We start from the raw sequence: 19133 nt of genomic DNA, 5'->3' as shown, positions 1-19133 counted from the left end.
AACTGTCACTATGGATGCACATTCTTCCAAAGCATGACGTTGCTACTTATTTGATCTGAGCAGAAAATAAGCAAATATATCCTTGAATCTCTCTCTGACGAACTGTCAAAGCTGTCTTCCAACCGTGCATACAAAAAGGCACAACGGGGCCATTTCATCAAGAGAACACAGAGAACCGATATGAGAGACTGATATGATGACTGGATATAGAAGCGGCACCTTATATAACGGTTGTTATTGTGCCAGCTGGTTAATGTAATTAAGTGAAACCTAAGATGCAGTTTTACTTCGATTGTGGCTGCATAGCAGCTTCTGGGCTTATAGTTTTAAACATTTATAAAATGTTTAATGAAGCATTAACTAAGACAAATACTGTAGCTCAAAAAGAGCCTGAGTCCAGACGGCATGGTAAAATTGGAATTTGTGGCCGAAGATGAACGTCAGAGATACCTATCTTTGATGTTCAGACATGAACTATGCGGGGTTTGTTCATTTATTTGTCTCAGTTCATGCTTTGTGGTCTTTTGGAAAATCGTTTAACTCGACAGCTATGCACGCAAGATATTTCACCTCCAGTATGTGAGCCAGTTCATGTGAATACGCATGTTGTGAACATAGTTTAATCTGCGCTCGTATGTTAGTGACAGATACTGCTAATTTAAGCACAGGAGAAAAATACATCTGCTCTCCCAGATGGTGAGACATCCTCATAATTCTCTTAAAAGTAGCAGAATTAAATCTCAGGTTATTTGAATTAACCTTATTTAACCAGGCAGTCCCAGTATGAACAGAAATTTCTTAATTGAGTGCTTAACTGATCTCACGCAGATATTCTCATATGGCATGCCATCCTCTATAGGGAGCACAAAATGTCAAGTTCAGCTTGCTAACAGCTCTCCCGGAGTAGGTACAACGTGCAATCACTGTCAGGCTCAACAACACTTCAGAAGCATGTCTTCTCACAATGTTACACTCTTTCTACCTGCTATCACAGCATGTAGCTGTAAATGAGTGTTTCAGTTATACTCTGCTGAGGTTTAAATGGCATTTAAATGACAGCCACCATCCAATCTGCAGCAGGAAAAATAACACAAAAACACCCCAAAAGAAATGTGAGTCACCTCCAATTCAATGACAAAGAGCTCTCTGAACCACCTCTGTATGTTTAATCTCCAGGGGGCTCCAGATGCTATTGATAAAACACCTCACAAGTGCTGTACTCAAGTTAAAAGTTCAATAAAATGTATAATAAATCCCATGAAAAGCTTGTCTTCTGACCTGGTAGAAACTTTAACAGGGAGCTTTTATGCCAATGCCCTCAGCTTTGAACTCTTTACCACCAGTCAGATATTTTACAATGCTATTTTCTATTCACAGATGTCTTATTATAATGGGCACTTAGACTCAGCACCTTTCCTAATGTAACAGTAATAACCCATGCCCTTTTCCCACTTCAAAAAGCCCTCCTTGGCATTGGCAACAACCTACCGGGTGATAATACCCCATGGAACAGAAGTTCAATGCTAAAACCAACCTGCTATGTGCCAGGGTCCTGAATGACCATAAAGCACGAGCTCTCTGTGCAAATATGCAACCATCGAGCCAAGAGCAGTGACATGAGAGGTCTCGACATTTGGAGCGCATGGATGGAACAAAGCCCTTAGCCCCAAGAGAGCCATAAGAAGCAATCTGGAAAGCCACAAAAAAATTGGCACCCCTGTAGGCTAGTGACATGTTGAAAACACTCACTGGAGAGAGGCATTGTTATGATCACAATCATGCTACTGGCTAAGGTGTATACAAATGATTGGAAAATATCAGATCCTTCTCACACCAGCTGGCGGACTCTTTGTTAGATGGGAAATGTTGTGAAATTGCTCCAGGCTACTAATGTGATGTTTGATATCTTCGCATTTTATTCAAGGTCTCCTGGACAGCAGGCTATGGAAAATCATAAAAAAAAAAAAAAGAAGCAACTGTTTTTATATGAAAGGAAGAAGACAGAATGTGGCTTGTCGTCATGCCATTAAAATGTCTTCTTTGCAAAGAAACAGATGTGCAGCTTGGACATCAGCCGGAGAACAAGACGAATACATGCTTGATTTGTAAACAATCATTTAAGATAGAAGAACAGTATGCAATGAAGACTTAAAGATACATGTAAAAAGGACACTTTGGCTCAATCGCAATAAAACAATTAACCCTGTACCACTTAGCTCTACCCTTTTGTTTTGTGTGTTCATGCCTGGGAGTAGGGTGTCCCAATTCCTGTTGGAATAGAGGGGTAGGGCTACCACGCCCTCCAAATGGAGGTTTTCAGAGGTGCACTTCCAACTGAAGGTTATGAGAACTTTATGGTCCTTTTATTTAAAACAAGCATAAAACAAAAACTACTTGTTTGCTGATATCTCGGTAGCTAATTAGCTAGCTAGCCAACGTTACATTGTTATTGACGTTTTTCAGCGTTGCACCCCTTTGATGGCATATGTCGCCCAAAGTTTAACTGAAGTCCAGCAGCGAAGTTCCTGCACTCGGTATCGCTCCTCTAACATCAGCGCAGACTGGCAGGTAGGAGCACGGGTAGCTAACGTTAGCACATAAACACAGGTGGCAAAACACATTCTCTACTCAAGTAGAAGCACAGATACTGCAGGCTTTGAAAGGTACTTAAAGTATAAAAGTAAAAAGTATCATATAACCGCTTCACCTTGTAACTCTGTTCGGGGGGGCACTCGAAAAATGGAAGGGTAGGGGTAAAAATTGGAAATGTTGTCAGGCTTTGCCGACACGAGAAACACAAAAGACATTCTCTCTATGAACTGTTTACAAGGACGCTAGCGACGTATCAGCTTTTGTTATGGATGTCAAGCATCTGATGGAAACAAGTATAAAGCATAATAGAATAAATGTCCCAGATGATCACCTCGGGGCCACCAGGGCTTGAGCTTCAAAGAAAATTCTGCAGAAATCTCAATTAGTTATATGACAATGATTGCCTCAAAGCAAGTACAAATATAGATTTACAGTACTGGTACAACCTGAGAGGTAATTTTTCATGCTTGTCAGTTACGTGCTTTGGGAATGCAATAAACTTCAAAACACAATCGCCCTGACGTGCAAGTTAGTTTTCATCTTCCGAGTGATGTATGTCTTTAACCCATAAAACGAATTTGGCTTTTGCTTTTCCCGATCTCTCTTAAGTAGCAGCTGTTTGGATTTCTGCAACATGAGTGCATATGTTTGGAACACATCAGCATCACTATCAACAAGATTTGTTGTGACAAAGCAATTTCTCAATGCTGACAACATGAACACAAGTCAAAGGCTAAAATAAGGGCTGTCAGGGAGATTTGCCTGGAGAGTGAAACAGAGATTTAAAGGTATTGTATAAAACAGTTTAAAGCGTAGTTTAAATCTCAACATGATAATTGGATTTTTTTGTTCAATAGCTCCTTTGCCATTTTCTAGGTTTATCCAAACACAAATCGTTTTCCGTTGAGCAGGTAAAGACACTAACCCTGACAGCTGTGCACACCCATTGAGATTTCAGGCTGTAGCATTCACATCCACACCATTTAACAAAGTAAAACATTTACTGTTATTGTTCCATCTCTTACACCTGGGATCCATTTCTGAGCTGAAACTCAGAGTGCCTGTCGGAAAAAAAGCTGAAATAAATAGAGTGCCTGTGTAGTAAAATGGAAAAAATGAGAAAAGTGACAGTTAACGCTGCAAAACACTTTCCTATTTCCTTCTGACTCTTGGGCTTGATCCCCCCCAAACTTTAAATCATGTCTGAACAACAAAGAATGGTCTTTCAAGATAAGCATTTCCAGTGTGCTGATAAATAATCACTGACAGACATAAATCAACCATAACTGTCCATCTTTTTGATGGAAACAAGTCTCGGAAGTGCTGAATATCAAAAAAAGTCTTGATAAGTGAAAGAATCTATTATTAATTGTGGTGTGAAATACTGCGGCAATGTCTTAACTGTTAAATACTGAACCCTGATTCAGAGTCAGGACTTTTTATTTCATTGATGTCTGGCAAAGTTATCTAGCAAGTGCATTTATATAATCAGTTTCTAATATATACATATATATGTACATTTAAGTGACATCTTTGTCAGGTAGGTTTCTACCTTCAAAACTGGATGTCACATCACATAAGGGAGAGCAGCAACACTGGGTCAAGTTCGTCAATAAAACTACTGATTGTAAAGCTCGTTTTCACGCCGGTGATGACCACAGTTTTAAGAGCCTTTCTGGTCTCAGAGGAACAGGAGGCAGACATGGGTTAGAAGAAACAATAAGGAGAAACTGAGTTGTAGCGTGAGCAGAACCATCGGACAACTTGGCAGGTGAGTGGTCGTTGGTAGCTAATGATAGCTAATGTTACAGCTAACGATACCTAACAGGTTAGCTATAGATACATAACACTGTGACATTTTACTTCACAATGATGTAAAGTTTACTATCAAACATCAGACAGTACACAGTGTAGTCATGACTCAAGGTCATTCTAACTATTGTAATATAGGCTGTTGGCAGTTAATGTTTCTGCAAACCACTGATACGTTCACATTTGTATGTGTCATAGGCGATGTACAATATTGAGATTCCTACAACACGTGTCATATCATGTTCTCATTACATGTTTATGACCGGACTTATCTGGAGGTCGAAGTGATGGTGGTGGAGTTACAAGCAAGAAGGCTGCCAAGACACTGATCACAGTTCGAGGCTGCGTTTTCAACATTGGTACACGTGAAACAGTCGTGTTCGTGGCGACAAACAACTGATATTTTGACTGAAAGCCGGGCAGTTATACAATACTGGCAGTTCTCACAAGCTCCCAGTGCTCTTTTCTGTCCTTTCCATATCGAACCAGGGAGGCGCAAGTGCCACAAGGTGCACCGCAGCGCTGCCCGCTTCCTTTTGGTGCCCAACCAACGGGGCTGTTTAGACAGCGCTCCGAGGCCTACTCACAATCTGCAGTGATCGTTTCAGCATCTGCTGTATTTATTTCTGCGTGCCACAAGTGAATCAGGCAAGAAAACATACTGATAATCTATTAGAAATAGAATCACTGCTGTTTGTGATTATGTTTTCACGTAGGCCAATTTATTCCTCAGGGATGAGCAGACTCACACACAGACACACAAGCTTGAAACCCCTCCCCACAGATCATCGCACGCGCTCGCCAACATGTGAAGGGGTGGACTTATTAGGCACTTATTTTTTTTTCCACTTCAAGCACTCTCCGTGGTTTGCAGAAACGCACGTTGCCAACATTATTCTGGCGGTTGTGTTGGATATGGGCACAAACAATAAGGGCATTTCTCTTCCTGTGGAAAATTATGCCATTATGAAAAACGGTTAAAAAAAGTCAAACTCACAGTTGACTGGACACGCTGAAACGAAGTGTGAGGGGAAACCAACTCCGAGAAAAACAACAGTTTTTGCTTTTATGGCCTGTAAAAAACTTCTCAAAGCTTAATTTCCATGAAACCTGAACACCAGGAAACACTAGTTCTCCCTAGAAGTTGCAGCTCTTTAACATGTTTTAACATTTAAAGAGGGCGATTATGAGAGATACTGGAAAATATCTTGACGATAAAGGATTCTGTGGCATTAATATAGTTAATATCAACATTTAATATGATGATATCATTGTTTACTGGCCATCTTTGTGGTTTTTATCATGAGGTCTGGTGCTACTTATTGATTTGTTTTTTGTTTTCTTTGTTTTTTTTTTTCTTGTTTCTGTTAATGTACTTTTGTAAAATCTATAAACACACCAATTTGAATGAAATCTGCCACTCTTGAACCGTCTTTCAGCTCGGTGTTCACGGGTGTTGGTCGATACAGTCCGGTGCACGGGGCCAGGTTGCGCCGTGTCAGAGGCCTAGGAAACGTACACTTCCTGCTCCTGCCCCCGTCGTTCCAGGAGGAGATTACAGTCAGCTGAATAATTAACGAAAACAAGCTGGCAAACATCAAATATTGAAAAGGTAATGTTTGTATGCTAACGATTAAGATGGCAAGCGAAGCACTTACTTGTCTAAAAGAGAGAGCTTGTCAGCCAAATGCATCCCCACCTACCTACCTGGAATTTCACAACACTAAGAAGAAAGAGTCCTCCCTCCCTGTTTTAAGCATTGTACTGATCAATAATTAAGTAGCACTAAATTAATAATGAAGGTTGAACAACCACAGCGGTGAGACATCCTTCCTTGACCTCTCTCTTTTGGTGCTTTTTTTTTTTTTTTTTTTGGTTCTATAACATCGCAACAGGTTTTGAAATGTTTTTTCTAGAGAGCGCCCTCATTATTAGCTTATTAAAAGGCACAATAACTCTGAGCACTAAAAGCACTCACATCATCATAATGTCCCATTGAGCTGTGACAGTGAACTTTAATTAAAGCAACTCTTCCAAGGTGGTTTTTCTGAATGGGAAAATAAAACATTTTCCGTTAAACAGCCTTTAAATCTCGCTCTTTGCAAGCAGTTTCTAATTAGTAACTTCTGACCCCTCTTTGATTAGTCCTCTCCAACACTGCCTTGGCACATAATTCACAGTATTCTGTCCCTGTTTTCTGTTTGAGGTGCGGACCGGCATGCAAGAGAAGTACTTTTGACCTCCGTCTTGACAAATCTTGGAAGCAGATGGCCAATTCTCTCCAGACTACTGGTAATTCACTCCACTTGATGGGATTTACAGGGGGCTTTGCATATTCTGCACTCATCCCTGTCACTTCAACTATCAAAGCATCACATGGCCTTTCAGAGTTAACAATAGCCGGAGGGGATTCAGTCAAGAAGGGATTGTGGCACAGAAATACTCCCACAGGAGATGTAAGGTATAGGGGTAAATAAATTCATACAGTACCACCAACACAACACTGGGAAACTGTTTTGATTCTGTTAAAAATGAAACTGAATTAGGCGGACTGAAACTGGTACTTAGGGGGGCAGTCAGCGAGAGATGAAAATTAACATTCCCTGCTTCAATTTGTTTGTAATGTGGATGAATAAAATGGCAAAAAGACACAAGCTGATTTTGGGCCAAAGTCTGCGAGTGCACCTATTACAGATAACACAGACTTCGCTCATTTATCTAAAGTGGTACAAGCCAAAATATTACAGGCAAAATGCCACCAATGGTTTGACTGTGATAATTACACAAAATGTTGAAAACACAGTCAACTGTGCTGGATGAATATTAAACCCTGTCCAATTTGTTTTCAAAAGAGTTGACTTTGTGTTCATTTACATATATAGAAACTTCATTAGAGAAGCAGCGTTCACATGTCCGTAAATGACCGTCACCACACGACCTCACTTACCATATTGCTGATTTGATTTTTTTGAGTAGTTGGTTTAATAAAAGCATTAAAGCTTCACTTAAAGGTCCGATGAGAAAGTTGATTTTTCATTCCAACTCGTCAAACACTGACGCTTTGGGTTTGTAGGTCGGGTCAGACGTCATCAGTATCTGACGAGTTGGGACTCAAATGTCAACTTTCTTGCAAATTAGTCCCTTAACGGTATTTTTCTATACTAAAAAATGGAGCAAATGACTGTGAGCTAGTGACAGGTTTTGCTCGTACTGATGAATTATCACTCGACTCTGCGTTCCCTGCGTTTTAGCGTCTTTCAGCTCATCGTTTTGGTTTTGACAGCCAGCAACTGTATCATTTTGGTAGTCTCGCCGCTCTCATGAGCATAGCTCCCAGCAGCAGGCAGCTGTTTGCAATAAACAGTTGCAATAAAACTCTGATCATGAATCTATTATCCTGAGCCAGATACGGCAGTGCTGCTCAGCCTTTGCTTCCAATTTTGCCCAGTAGCAGCTCACGGGATTGTGGCCATAAATTCCCCTGCAGCCCAAAAAAGCTATTTCCCCATAGACAATCATTACAGAAGAGAAACAAGGTGAATTATGACTCTTCTTACCATGAATTTCTGGATCCATGGAGGTTTCATATTTGTCAAACTTTCCACGAACTGAGCACAGAAATGAAAAAAAATCTTTGACGTAATCACCATGTGAAGTCTATGGGCTCAGAGGGAAAAACACTACTGTGCATAGTCACTGGGCCGCATAACCAAGGACCCTAAAAAAGAACGAAAGGTCAATATGTCACTGAATCTTGCCCTGGTGCCAGATTGTGGTGACAGCTGTGTTGAACACACTAAAAACCCAACATATCTACGTTGTTTGATTTCTAAAGAATAAATGCCTCCACAAAATGAAAGAGCACACTTCAGAGAGGAGGTAAACCACTGATTCGCTCATCCAAATGATTCACAGCGCTGATAATATCGTGACCAAATGGGGCAGTTCCAGCCAAATATCGCTGATGAGACAGCAAATACACTGCGAACAGGAGCCTTTCCTACACAAAGTCAAGGGATGAACAACAACAAAATCAGTGGTCAGCCTACTCTCTGAGGTTCTTTCATTTTCCGGAGGCGTTTCTTCATCAGAAGATACGTTGGGCTATAGTGTGTTTCTCCATGAATCTACCATAGACTTCCATACAGCTGTCTGGCACCATAGCAGGAGTCAGTGACGTAATGACCCTCCCTTCTTTTTTAGATTCCTTGTGCATAACCAAGAAGTAAACCCACGAGCCAGGCGAGCAAGTCTCATTGGACTGAACGGGCGCCATCTTTGCGTCCGGTATCTCGCTCTGTATTCCAGCTGTGATTCTGATAATCTGAGAGAAACACTCAGTGACTAGCTAGTGAACATCATGGAGCATTAGGCAGCTAAAGGCTCTGTTAATACCCCGAGTGAGCCAGCATGCTGTCATTAATTATTATTATTTACACCTGCTTTTCTTACTGTGACATGTCTTCTGTGAAAAGGGGCTAAGAGCGTATCTTTCTCCTTTGCTCATTAAGGGAGTAAATGTATTCGAGAAGTGGGAAATTCTCAACATAAAGGTTTAGTCTAGTGAAGCTTTTCTTTGGCACTTCCTATGTGTAGATTACAAGTTCCCATATCCAAATATATACCCCAAATATTTGGCTAACTTGCAGAATATACAGCACGTCAAGAAAGCATGAACAAATTCTCTTTTCTGCTCCAGATTCACTGATGCACGACTCATACAACCAAACAACGGTTAACTTAGTGTCGAGATCATGTTGGGCTCCTCTGTTCTGCCTCGGCGGAGCCTTCAGTGCCACTTGTTCATGGCCGTCCGCAGATGCAAAGCGAACAGAATGACAATCTCTGTCAAACCAAGTTTTTTTCCCTCCTCTATTTTACTCCACGGAACAGAATCTCATTCACTACTTGTTCAAAGGCGGCACTGCTGAAACTACTGACCCATCCCCGTTTTCCATTATGCCACTACAATGCCCGTAATTATGTGTATCTTAGCAGTGAAGTGACACCGAACTCATCACTGAACTGTTTCCCAGTCTGCCTTGTTCTCCTTGGACTGAAAACTGTCATACATTAGTGCTGTTGTTGAAGTGCACGATACACGGCAAGTGTGGATAATTAAGCCCTGAGCAATTAGTCTGTTTTTTTTCCATCAACACTGAAAGAAAAAGGGTTTATCTTTTCTCATGACGGACCACGTGCCACTTGTTCTCTTCTATTAATTCTAATTGGTGCCGGGCGTGCGTGCATTTTTCGCAGCATATGCACTTAAGCTTCCTCAAGGCGTGTTTGATAAAAGCCTTTTGTCGAAAATGCGTATGAGAGTGTGTCAGGAAGTGGGGAGGCAAGGTAGGCAAGAGTGTGTATCTGGACAGGATGTGTACCATTATCCATCATTACAAGCAAATCATCGGCAGAGGCTGCAGCAGCAGCACAAAGCGGCGCTCCGATGCAACACATATGGTGATCCATGCGACTGGAGGGATCTGAATAAACATGCTTAAACACCAGGGTGAATCCCTGCAGAGTCACGTTAAAACACGTGAGGTAACTCATCACTACAAGACTTTAAACTACCTAGAACGTCATGAAAACTATCTGTGAAATCCCTCCAGAGCCTCCTTAAAATAATGACTGCAACCTCCCAGATGTTTCACATCTTAAAGGGGCATTATGTAGTTCTGGAGAAGAAATTCAAATAAGGTAATAATACAAACTCATAGATATGTACTTTTTCCCATAACTGATAAACAAGCTGTCCTAAGACGAGAATAAGGTCCTCAGAACACTGTTTGAAGCTGGAAAGGTGGCAGGGTCCGCCACATATAAACAAAGTAAAACAGCATGAAATTGTCCTTTAAGGTCAGTTTGTTTTGGCATTCTTCTGATTCACGTCTTTCCCCAAAACTACACAGTGCTCCTTTAATAATACTAACAATAATAAAACTCTCCTCTGGTCTTGTGTGTGTTTTAATCAGCTTCTTTACGAGCCTATGAACATAATCAAATTCATTTAAAAACTTTGATATCCAAATGAGCTCCCTGTGTCCTGACATATTCTCTGTCAGGAGTATGTTTTATTAGAGTCACTGCACAGAAGTCTTCACTGATAATCTCTCTGTTAACATCTCAACACTGCTTCCTCAGCTCCAGCCTGCAAAAACCGGGGCACTCATGACTTCCATATCGACGTGTGCGAGGCTGTTTATGAGCTATAATATCAATACCGCTGCCTGCCCGTGAGTTCAGTGTGGAAATCGGCTCGGAGCTATTTTAAGGGTTCAGACTTGGACAGGCGACAGGGGAAATATATGGCGGCACAGTCGGCTGATTTACAAAAGGGAGGCTCTCTCTCTCTCTCTCTCTCTCTCTCTCTCTCTCTCTCTGAGTGTCTCTCCGTGTCTCTGTGCTCTGCAGCCCGGTCCGTTCCTTCTCTTTTTTTTATCGCTTTGGGCACCCGAGGAGAGAAAACAAGTTTACAGCTCGATGGCCTAATAAAGGAAACGACTACATTTATATTTAAAGTAACACTTGGTTAAAATGCCTAATGAGACAATAAAACTAGATTTTTCCAGCGCATTTTGTTGGATTGAACACCCTGAAGTCTTCCTATTGCTGACTTAAAGCCAGCGTCTGTCGCGTAAAAACCCAAGTGTTGGAATGATTGTTGTGGCGCACATCACGTTGCGCGCCCCCCCACCTCCTCTCTCTCTCTCTCTCTGCTAAATGTCTCGTTTACAAAAAAAAAAAAAGATCCTCACTGTTGCTGTTCGGATTGAAACAAATCATCGATCACCCCCCCTCTGCCTGCCGACCGATTATTCTGACATGATCGGCGGTGAATGGCTCGCTGTCATGCTCCGAGGCAAACTCACAGACCCCCCTCTCCAAAAAAAAAGAAAAACTCTGCATCCTCTCGCCACGGGGCTATGCAGTGTATCTGCAGCCGACACAATACACCCCCCCAGACACAGCTGCTGGACAAGACATAATAATAAAAACACGAGGAGCTCTAATAAACTTTGATCCACTCCTCTAACGCTTTCACATGAAGCACAAAACAACAGCCTGCAAACTCTGCCTTGCGTGGTGCGAGACTCTCACCGGAGCAGTTCCAGCCGGTCGGCGTCTGGCAGTCGCTGAGGGAGGACGGGAAGGCGCGCAGCTGCTCCACAGGTAAAGTGGCGAGGAATGAGACGAGGGTGATCCGGAGCCAGCCTCCCGCCGTCCCGCTCCACTGGCGCAGCCGCCGGGGCTCCTCGAGCGGTGCCTGCGCCGCCACGCACAGACCCATATCTCACTGGTCCCGACAGCACAGGCGAGGTGGGGAAGAGACGCAGACGCGCACCGACAACTCCGATCCCGGCAGGTTCAGCGGGGCGCCTAGAGACCGACAGCGGAGCATTTTCCGTGCGAGACCGTGCGCCCCATGTAGCAGTAGTACTCCCCGTGTAAGACTGACCAAATGGGTTCCGCCCGATTTCCAGGAGAGGCTGCTGCTTCTCCTCCTGCCGCTGCCGCTGCTGCAATAAGAGGAGGGACTGGGGAGGAGGATGGAGGAGGTTGTGTGGGATGGAGTCGGGTGGAAAAGTTAGCCAGGCAGGCGAGAAGACTTGCGAGGAGGGGAAAAAAGGAAGGATGCTCAAGGATGAGGACGAGCGTGGAGAGGGGGGGAGAGCAAAGATGGGGAAAGAAGAAAACAAGAGGGTGGTGTACAAAAAAAAAAAAAAAAAAGAGGTGATAAAAACTGTAAAAACTGAGAGGATGTGGCTAGAGTATCCAGCGGAGAGGGGGGTTGTTGTTTTTTTTGTTTTTTGTGGAAGTCGACGGCAATTGTGTAATAGTATCCACGGGTGAGGCAGGCGAGCACGAAGCTGAGCGGTCCTCCCGTTCACTTTGTATGTGCGCTGCGTTCAGAGGCGCAGCGAGTAGTGTGTGACACTCTCTCTCTCTCCTCTCTCTCACCAGCAGCTGGTTCCACCTTGGTTATGATCACATGGAGTATGATGCGAAGAGGGAGGGAGAGGAGGAAGAGGAGGGGGGGTGTGCTCCTCCTTCATAATTGGAATATCTCACTGGTGGAGTAGGCAAAAGAGAGAGGGAAGAAGACAGAAAGAGAGATAAAAAAAATTTGAAGAAAAAGAAAAAGGAGAAGAAAGACAGAGTGCTCCAGGCCCGGTCCTCCTATCAGTTGGCGATGCTTCCACCGCAGATAGGCTGTGTGGGGGGAGGATGGCCTCTATAATTGGCCGGGAGCATTTAAAAACAAGTCTGCAGGAATCGATTCGTCCAGCCCCGGCCTGGGATAATTGCTCGGCTTTGAAACGACACCGACGCCTATTCCTGGGTCCCCTGCCCGCAGGCGATCCAAAGAGACCTCGATATTATATTCGCATAGTTTTTTTTCAGTCGGGCAAACTTACGCCGTCACGAGGGGCAGGACGCGGCTAGTAATCGACACGCTCTCGGCCCGTGAAAAGCCCGAGAATGTCGACGGCATCCGCGCAAGTCTAAAGAGGTCAAGTCCGACATCAGGTTGAGAACACTTACCCTCTTTGAACCGAGGAAATTAGAAGCCATGAGCATGGAAAAGCCCTGAGAGTAAACAAAGGGGTTGCTGTTAAGCCACGCCACGACTATAAAGACACTTGACCTCATGATACCAAGGAAGCAAAGCTGCAGCTGACTATAAATAAATAAACCTTTTGTGGCCTCTCACTTAAAGATCATTATGTCATTACATCGTTTGTCTGAGCTAATTGGCACCATGACAAGCAGGTTTTTATCTGTGGCCAGTCATATAGATCATGATTGAATTTACACATGGCTGTCAATCAGCAACCGTGCTGTTATCCTCCTCAACACGGATATCTTACTTTTCAGTGTATTACTATTTTGGATATTGTCTTTGAAGGGAGGAGGATTATCACTCAACCCGGCGCTTCTACAGATGTTTTCACCCTCCTTTGAGCTCATTGTTTCGGTTTGACAGCCCGTGTACATTTACTGTATGACCGAGCGAACGAGGCCTCCCGCGGGCAACCATTTATAGCAAGAAATGCTCTGATGAACACAATGTACTCTAACGGCCCAGCACCAACCAGCAGCAGACAAAGTGACAGAGTGGCAGCGTAATACAGTCAAGCATGTAGACACAGAAGAGATTTTTCGGCAGGTGTTGATGGAAACCAAATCAGGGCTTCATGTGGCCAGAGCAGCCTGTTCTCCCTCTCAACACGTCAATTACGGCAGCCTGGTCAGTTGCCCTCTACTACACCCTCTAGCATCACTTGCTGAAGTGCCCCTGTAGTGCAGCAGTATAAGGAGCGAGAAGAGTCTGAGTCGGGGGGTGCTTGGGTGGGTCAGTCACAGGACGCTACCTCGGCAGATCAGGGTGTGCATCCCATTTGTGACCAAGAGTCAAGAGTGATTTTTTTAAAATGTATGTTACGTAAGTCACCTACGTGAGTGACATCACTTAGGTTACGTGGCGTGACTTTTTGTCTTTTCCGTAACTTACACACTGTATGATACTCAATGTAGTTATTTGAACCCAATCTTCTCCTAAACCTGACCAAGTAATTCTGAGCCTAAACCTAACCAAACCACAACCGTTTCATAACGTTAATAACAGTCTTAAAGTCCTAATATGTCAGACTATGTGAACTGTTTCTCACTGTCCAACCGGACGTGTATATTACTCATTATTGCTTACTTGACCGTGGAGCCCTTCACCTGCAAAACTGATGTCAGAGGGGTAGGTAGAGCGTCACAGTTTAAAGCTTCAGGAAAATAAAAAAGCTGCTGTACTTGACGAGTCTGGAGTGAGAACGGCTCAGAGACACCAGATTCATCAACGGGTGACACCTCGTGCACAGTTTCTCTTCTAGGTGCAGTCGGTACAGGGCAAGTCACAGTAGATAAATTATAATTAATATTCCAGCACGCACCAGAACAGATCAACACTATTTCATTGCACTTACTTTACATTAAAAAAAAAAGGAGTGAACTACATGTTTAGTATGCCGCTTCTTCAGATCCCCTCTGTGATTAATTACCAACAGGTGTTTCCTCAAATGAACGAGGTGCTGAGCAGCGGAGAATCCAACCAAGTCACATTCCCCAATACAGACCCACCTAAAAAAAAGCATCAGCAAAACTGTACAAAACCATAAACCTACATTACCATTTTGTATGATAACATCAGAATAAAAAATCAGGCTGATCTGATCACAGAAGACTGGATACAGAATGTGTACGATTCATAGGATATCATAAATATATAATAGCACAAAGTACATATTAATGCTAATGTTGCTTTGTGTTTGCTTAATGTTTAAAGCTGCATTAATGGATTTTTTGGCCGCTTGGGGGCAGCGGACTCAAGCTGTAAACACCTCACTGACATTTTATCCCCTTTTATGTTAATATTGCAAACTAATTAGCAAACAGTGGATTATTTCAACCCACTCAGCATAAATGTTGGCAATGAAACATATTTTTTTTTTTGCAAACCAGGGATGTGTTGCACCTTTACATTTCTTTATGTTCAATTTTCACTTTTATGTTGAGCCAACGCTGTGCTTATGGCCTCGTTAGGTTAAGGCATAAACACAACTTGGAAAGGGTCAGAAAAGATCATGATTTTGCTTATTATACCTGGTGTTGTCGCCACAAACACAGCTTGAGAATGTTGTGACATCTCATCAAGACAATCCAGTGGTTGTAACGTAAAATGTTGAAACACAGGCTCAAACAGTGGTCACTGGCTTGGCAGCCTTCTCACCTAGTTGTCATGAAAGTGAGCTCATATACATCTAAAGCCCTATTCACATGGGACTAGTATTACCTGGGGACCTCATGTGATTTAGAAATTACCCCACCAAGTTTGTTTCATGCGGTGCATTCGCACGGGATAAGCGAAGTCTGTGTTTTAACTCAAATTTACTGACATTACCTCCTGGATATGATGTCAAGGCTCTGTGTAACCTATGCGTAACGATCGCACCGGAGCCCTCGTTGGAGCAGCACAACGGTTAGATATGGATATTTTTAATATAATAATAAGTGGTGAGCCTGTTGAAAGATAGAAAAATGTTCCTTACCGCATGCTGCCATGCATGTAATCCATCTAATCATCTTTCGAGATTTCGCTCTTCTGATGGATTTGAGCTTGCTCTTTCTGCGAATGGGTCTCAATGCTGTGTACCTAGATGAGCCTCCTGAATTTGCACATTTATTTACATACATTTATAATTGCCAACGCAGCCTCCATAATTCTCGACCAGGAAAAAAACAAAAAACGACCCCAAATCACAGCGATGCCGATTCGCACGGGACTAATATTATCACATGACCTCTGTGTTTGGCGAAATATGGTAGGTAATTTGCGGTGGAATTTTTGCTTTACAAATTACGGACATGGCAGATTCGCACGGGATTAAGATCACAGACGACCCTCGCAATTATTACAAATTACTAGAGGTTCCCCAGGTAATACTAGTCCTGTGCGAATAGGGCTTTAGACATATTGCGGAAATGTCAACGTGATATGTGCAACTAGTATCTATGGTTTGCCTAAAAGTAAACATTTTATTCTGTGGCTGATTATTTATGCATCCAGCAGACACTGATCAACATTAGCATTCACTGGAGTCATGTTTCTGGACTCCTGATGAATGTAAGTCTGCACCGGCTCCTCTGGTAGTTGTCTTTACATGCCAAAAGCTTCTCTATGTTCACCACCTAGTTGCTAACTTTGTCCTGTTTGCTGTTTGTTTCCAGGCAGACAGCATACTGTGGGTTTTTAGAGCATACAGCTGCTTGCTGTATCTGAACATCTTGCTGACGAGAGCAGTTGAAATGACCCAAAACAATAAAGCTGAAGGTTGTAAAACAAAAAGGAAATAAAATACGCTAAAATGCTCTGTAGAGCTGAGAGTAACTGCATTGTTGGGAGATAATTCACTCCGGACAACACATTTCACACACTCACAGTCATTTGATCCGTCCTCAGTACATGTATACAAATACTGATTGTAGCAGCCTCATTGAAAGGATGCACGTGTCAGTTTTGGCTAACCAATCTTTGTTGAAGTTGATGTATAATTAATAATTAATCAAGGAGTATGGTGTAGACCTGCTCAATTTAGAAAGTGTCATGAGATTACTTTTTTTGTGAATTGGCGCTATACGAATAAAAATTGATTGCTTGATTGATGTTTTTCCAAGGGTAATAAATAGTGTTTTCCTTTCATAGAAATGTGTGTAATCATTCAGTAAATTGTATGTGAAGGTTCACAGATTCATTATTGGCCTTTAAAATAATAGTTTAGTCTGGGTAAAGTCTAAGCTGAAGGTGTCAGATTTTTGCGAAGAGGACCCAAATCAAAAAACCCCAGGCAGGTAGAAACAAGCTTTAATGATGAGCTGATATCAAAAACTGGCAGGCGACAAAAACAGAAGAAAAACAGGCAGAAGCAAAGCCAAGAACTAAGGAAATATAAAAATACATACATTTAAAAATGCTCAGGGAAGCCAGGTGGGAACACAGGCGGCAAACACAGACGCAGCACAAGGAGAAAAACAGATGGATTGACACCTGAAAGAGAGGAACACACCGACTAAATACATGGGGATAATAATCCGGCTGTGGCTCAGGGGTAGAGCCAGCGTCTTGTTATCGGTAGGTCACTGGTTCGATTCCACTGGTCTGCATGTCGACGGGTCCTTGGGCAAGCTCCTGATATGCTGCTCGGCACCCTGCATGGCAGCCACCGCCCTCAGTGTATGTATGAATCACTGTAAGTCTGCTAAAGGCGAAACCAATGAGGGCAATCACAGAGGAGAAAGAGACAGGAAACAAAGCATGACACATGTGAGAGAAACCTACAAAATAAAACAGGAAAGTCCAAACTAAAAGCCTAAGCTTTCAGCTTCATCTTGATGTTTTCATCGGCAGATGGAGATGCGTGACTTGAAAATGGAGTTTCAGTCACATGATATAAGGTATGTAGAGGCAGCTGTAACTCCATTTGCAGATGAAGGCCACAAAATGTGGATGAATGCTCAGGAAGAGATTCCAGTGTTGTGAGAGGACCTTGTGCTAACACTTCAGTTTAAAAAAAAACACCAAAATAAAAATATTTAAATAGAATATATATCTATTTTTCCATTTGCTGCCGTGTCCCCAGTGTGCACGTATGTAGCAGGGAAATCAAATTTGTTTATAGTGAATGAAATTTCAAGACGTGTAGTGGTTGTCCTCGAAATTCGTCAGGCTACATAATCAGAGTGAGGACAGTGAAAGCACCAGATGACAGAATATGTTTAGTGTGAGCCTAAAACTATGACAAGGAAGAGGAAAAGAGAAGACTAACTAGCGAGATAGTGGCGAGGCAACCCAAGGCTGCCTTTGTACTCACGCTAATTTGGAATTCAAAGCGAGGCTTCTCCCTTCGCTTCCAGCAGTCTTCATTTGTCCACTGAAGCATTTGGGCATACTGTACAGTTGCTGCTTTCCAGGCAACCTTGTGTATAATCTGGTGTGTGAAATGGGAGTATAATAGGAAGAGGAACTGGAGTAAAGTAGGACCATTAATGGTTTTCTCTATACAGGCCATAGAGAAACCTTAATTTGAAGTGTGTGCTTTTTCTCCGGTAGCACAGATGTGGAGAGGACTCTTTAGTTCATGCTCGCAACAATGAAACCTGTAACAAAGCTGCCAAACATCAACTGAGTCCTCCTTATTCCAGCTAAAAGGAGAAAGGAAAAAACTACTTGCCAGGATTTGGTTTATGAAGCAACCGCCAGACCAGCCATTTATTGGTGGTCTCTATTTAACCATTTTGGCCGATGCAACACATTGCACAAGAAAGAAAGCACATTTTTCAACAACTGGCATATCTGACACTGAACGCTGGCCCAGTTAAGTGGCTCAGACTGATTTGGGGTGTAAGAAAGCTATCAAATGGTCATGGGTCATGATCAGGCTGTTGAACACATGGTCATAACTCATGCTTTCAATACAACTTATTTAACACAAGGCCATGTCCGTGAACATAGGTTGAGTCAAAGGGCTATTTTTCATTCCCAGTTCATCCCTGTTCATCAGTTAAACCACTAGAAGTTGTTCTTGTTGCGAACGTGCAGTAGAGGCCAGTCGCCCCCGTTCACGCTGTGATTCATGAAAGGGAGCGGTGACTTAAGATAAGAAAGGGGTTCAATTTTTAGGGTTTTATTATACCGGCAGGGGATTTAAACAAAGTAGCAGTTGAGTTCTTTGGTTCCATGTGAGGCTGTGAGGCCGAGTCAAAAAGCAGAGAGGAATCTTTGAAGAGTCTCCAGTCCGACTCAAAAGATTTGGACCACTGTGACAGCGTCTGGCCCCATTGGCTCGTACCACAGGCATCACTGAGGGGTATGTCACACACAGAAGCACCCATTTCTAGACAAAGAGACTGATTTACAAAAAAAACAAAACAAACCCTGAATAGCAACTGATTACAATCCAATCCAAACGCCAGAATAAATGTTGGCGATGTACAATTTACATTTCACACCTACAAATGTTGAACTGCTGTCTCCAACAGCGGTCTATCTTTTGGCAGCCATCTTGCCTGGCAGTAAGGCTGACCTTATTGCTGCATTGTGGAGCTCAGTATTGCTTGGTAGCAGTTAGCAAGGCTGCTAAGTCTTTGCATGCTCCTTCCTGAGAGGAGTCATAGCA

General features: G+C 42.8%; 1 protein-coding gene across 2 annotated transcripts in view; it reads right to left on the bottom strand.

Annotated features, from left to right (window-relative positions):
• tmeff2a (transmembrane protein with EGF-like and two follistatin-like domains 2a) overlaps positions 1–12293 on the bottom strand; it is a 118129-nt gene extending 105836 nt beyond the window's left edge. For both annotated transcript variants that reach the window (XM_073473695.1, XM_073473697.1), the window contains exon 1: positions 11509–12293. In XM_073473695.1, coding sequence (XP_073329796.1) covers positions 11509–11698 — 190 coding nt within the window. In that variant the 5' untranslated portion in view covers positions 11699–12293. The remainder of the gene's footprint in view (positions 1–11508) is intronic.
• Positions 12294–19133: the final 6840 nt, after the last annotated feature.

Source organism: Pagrus major, chromosome 9 (genome assembly GCF_040436345.1).
Source record: "Pagrus major chromosome 9, Pma_NU_1.0".
Taxonomy (NCBI): domain Eukaryota; kingdom Metazoa; phylum Chordata; class Actinopteri; order Spariformes; family Sparidae; genus Pagrus; species Pagrus major.
Note: the sequence above shows the minus strand (reverse complement) of the source record. Positions and strands in the feature narration are given on the sequence as shown.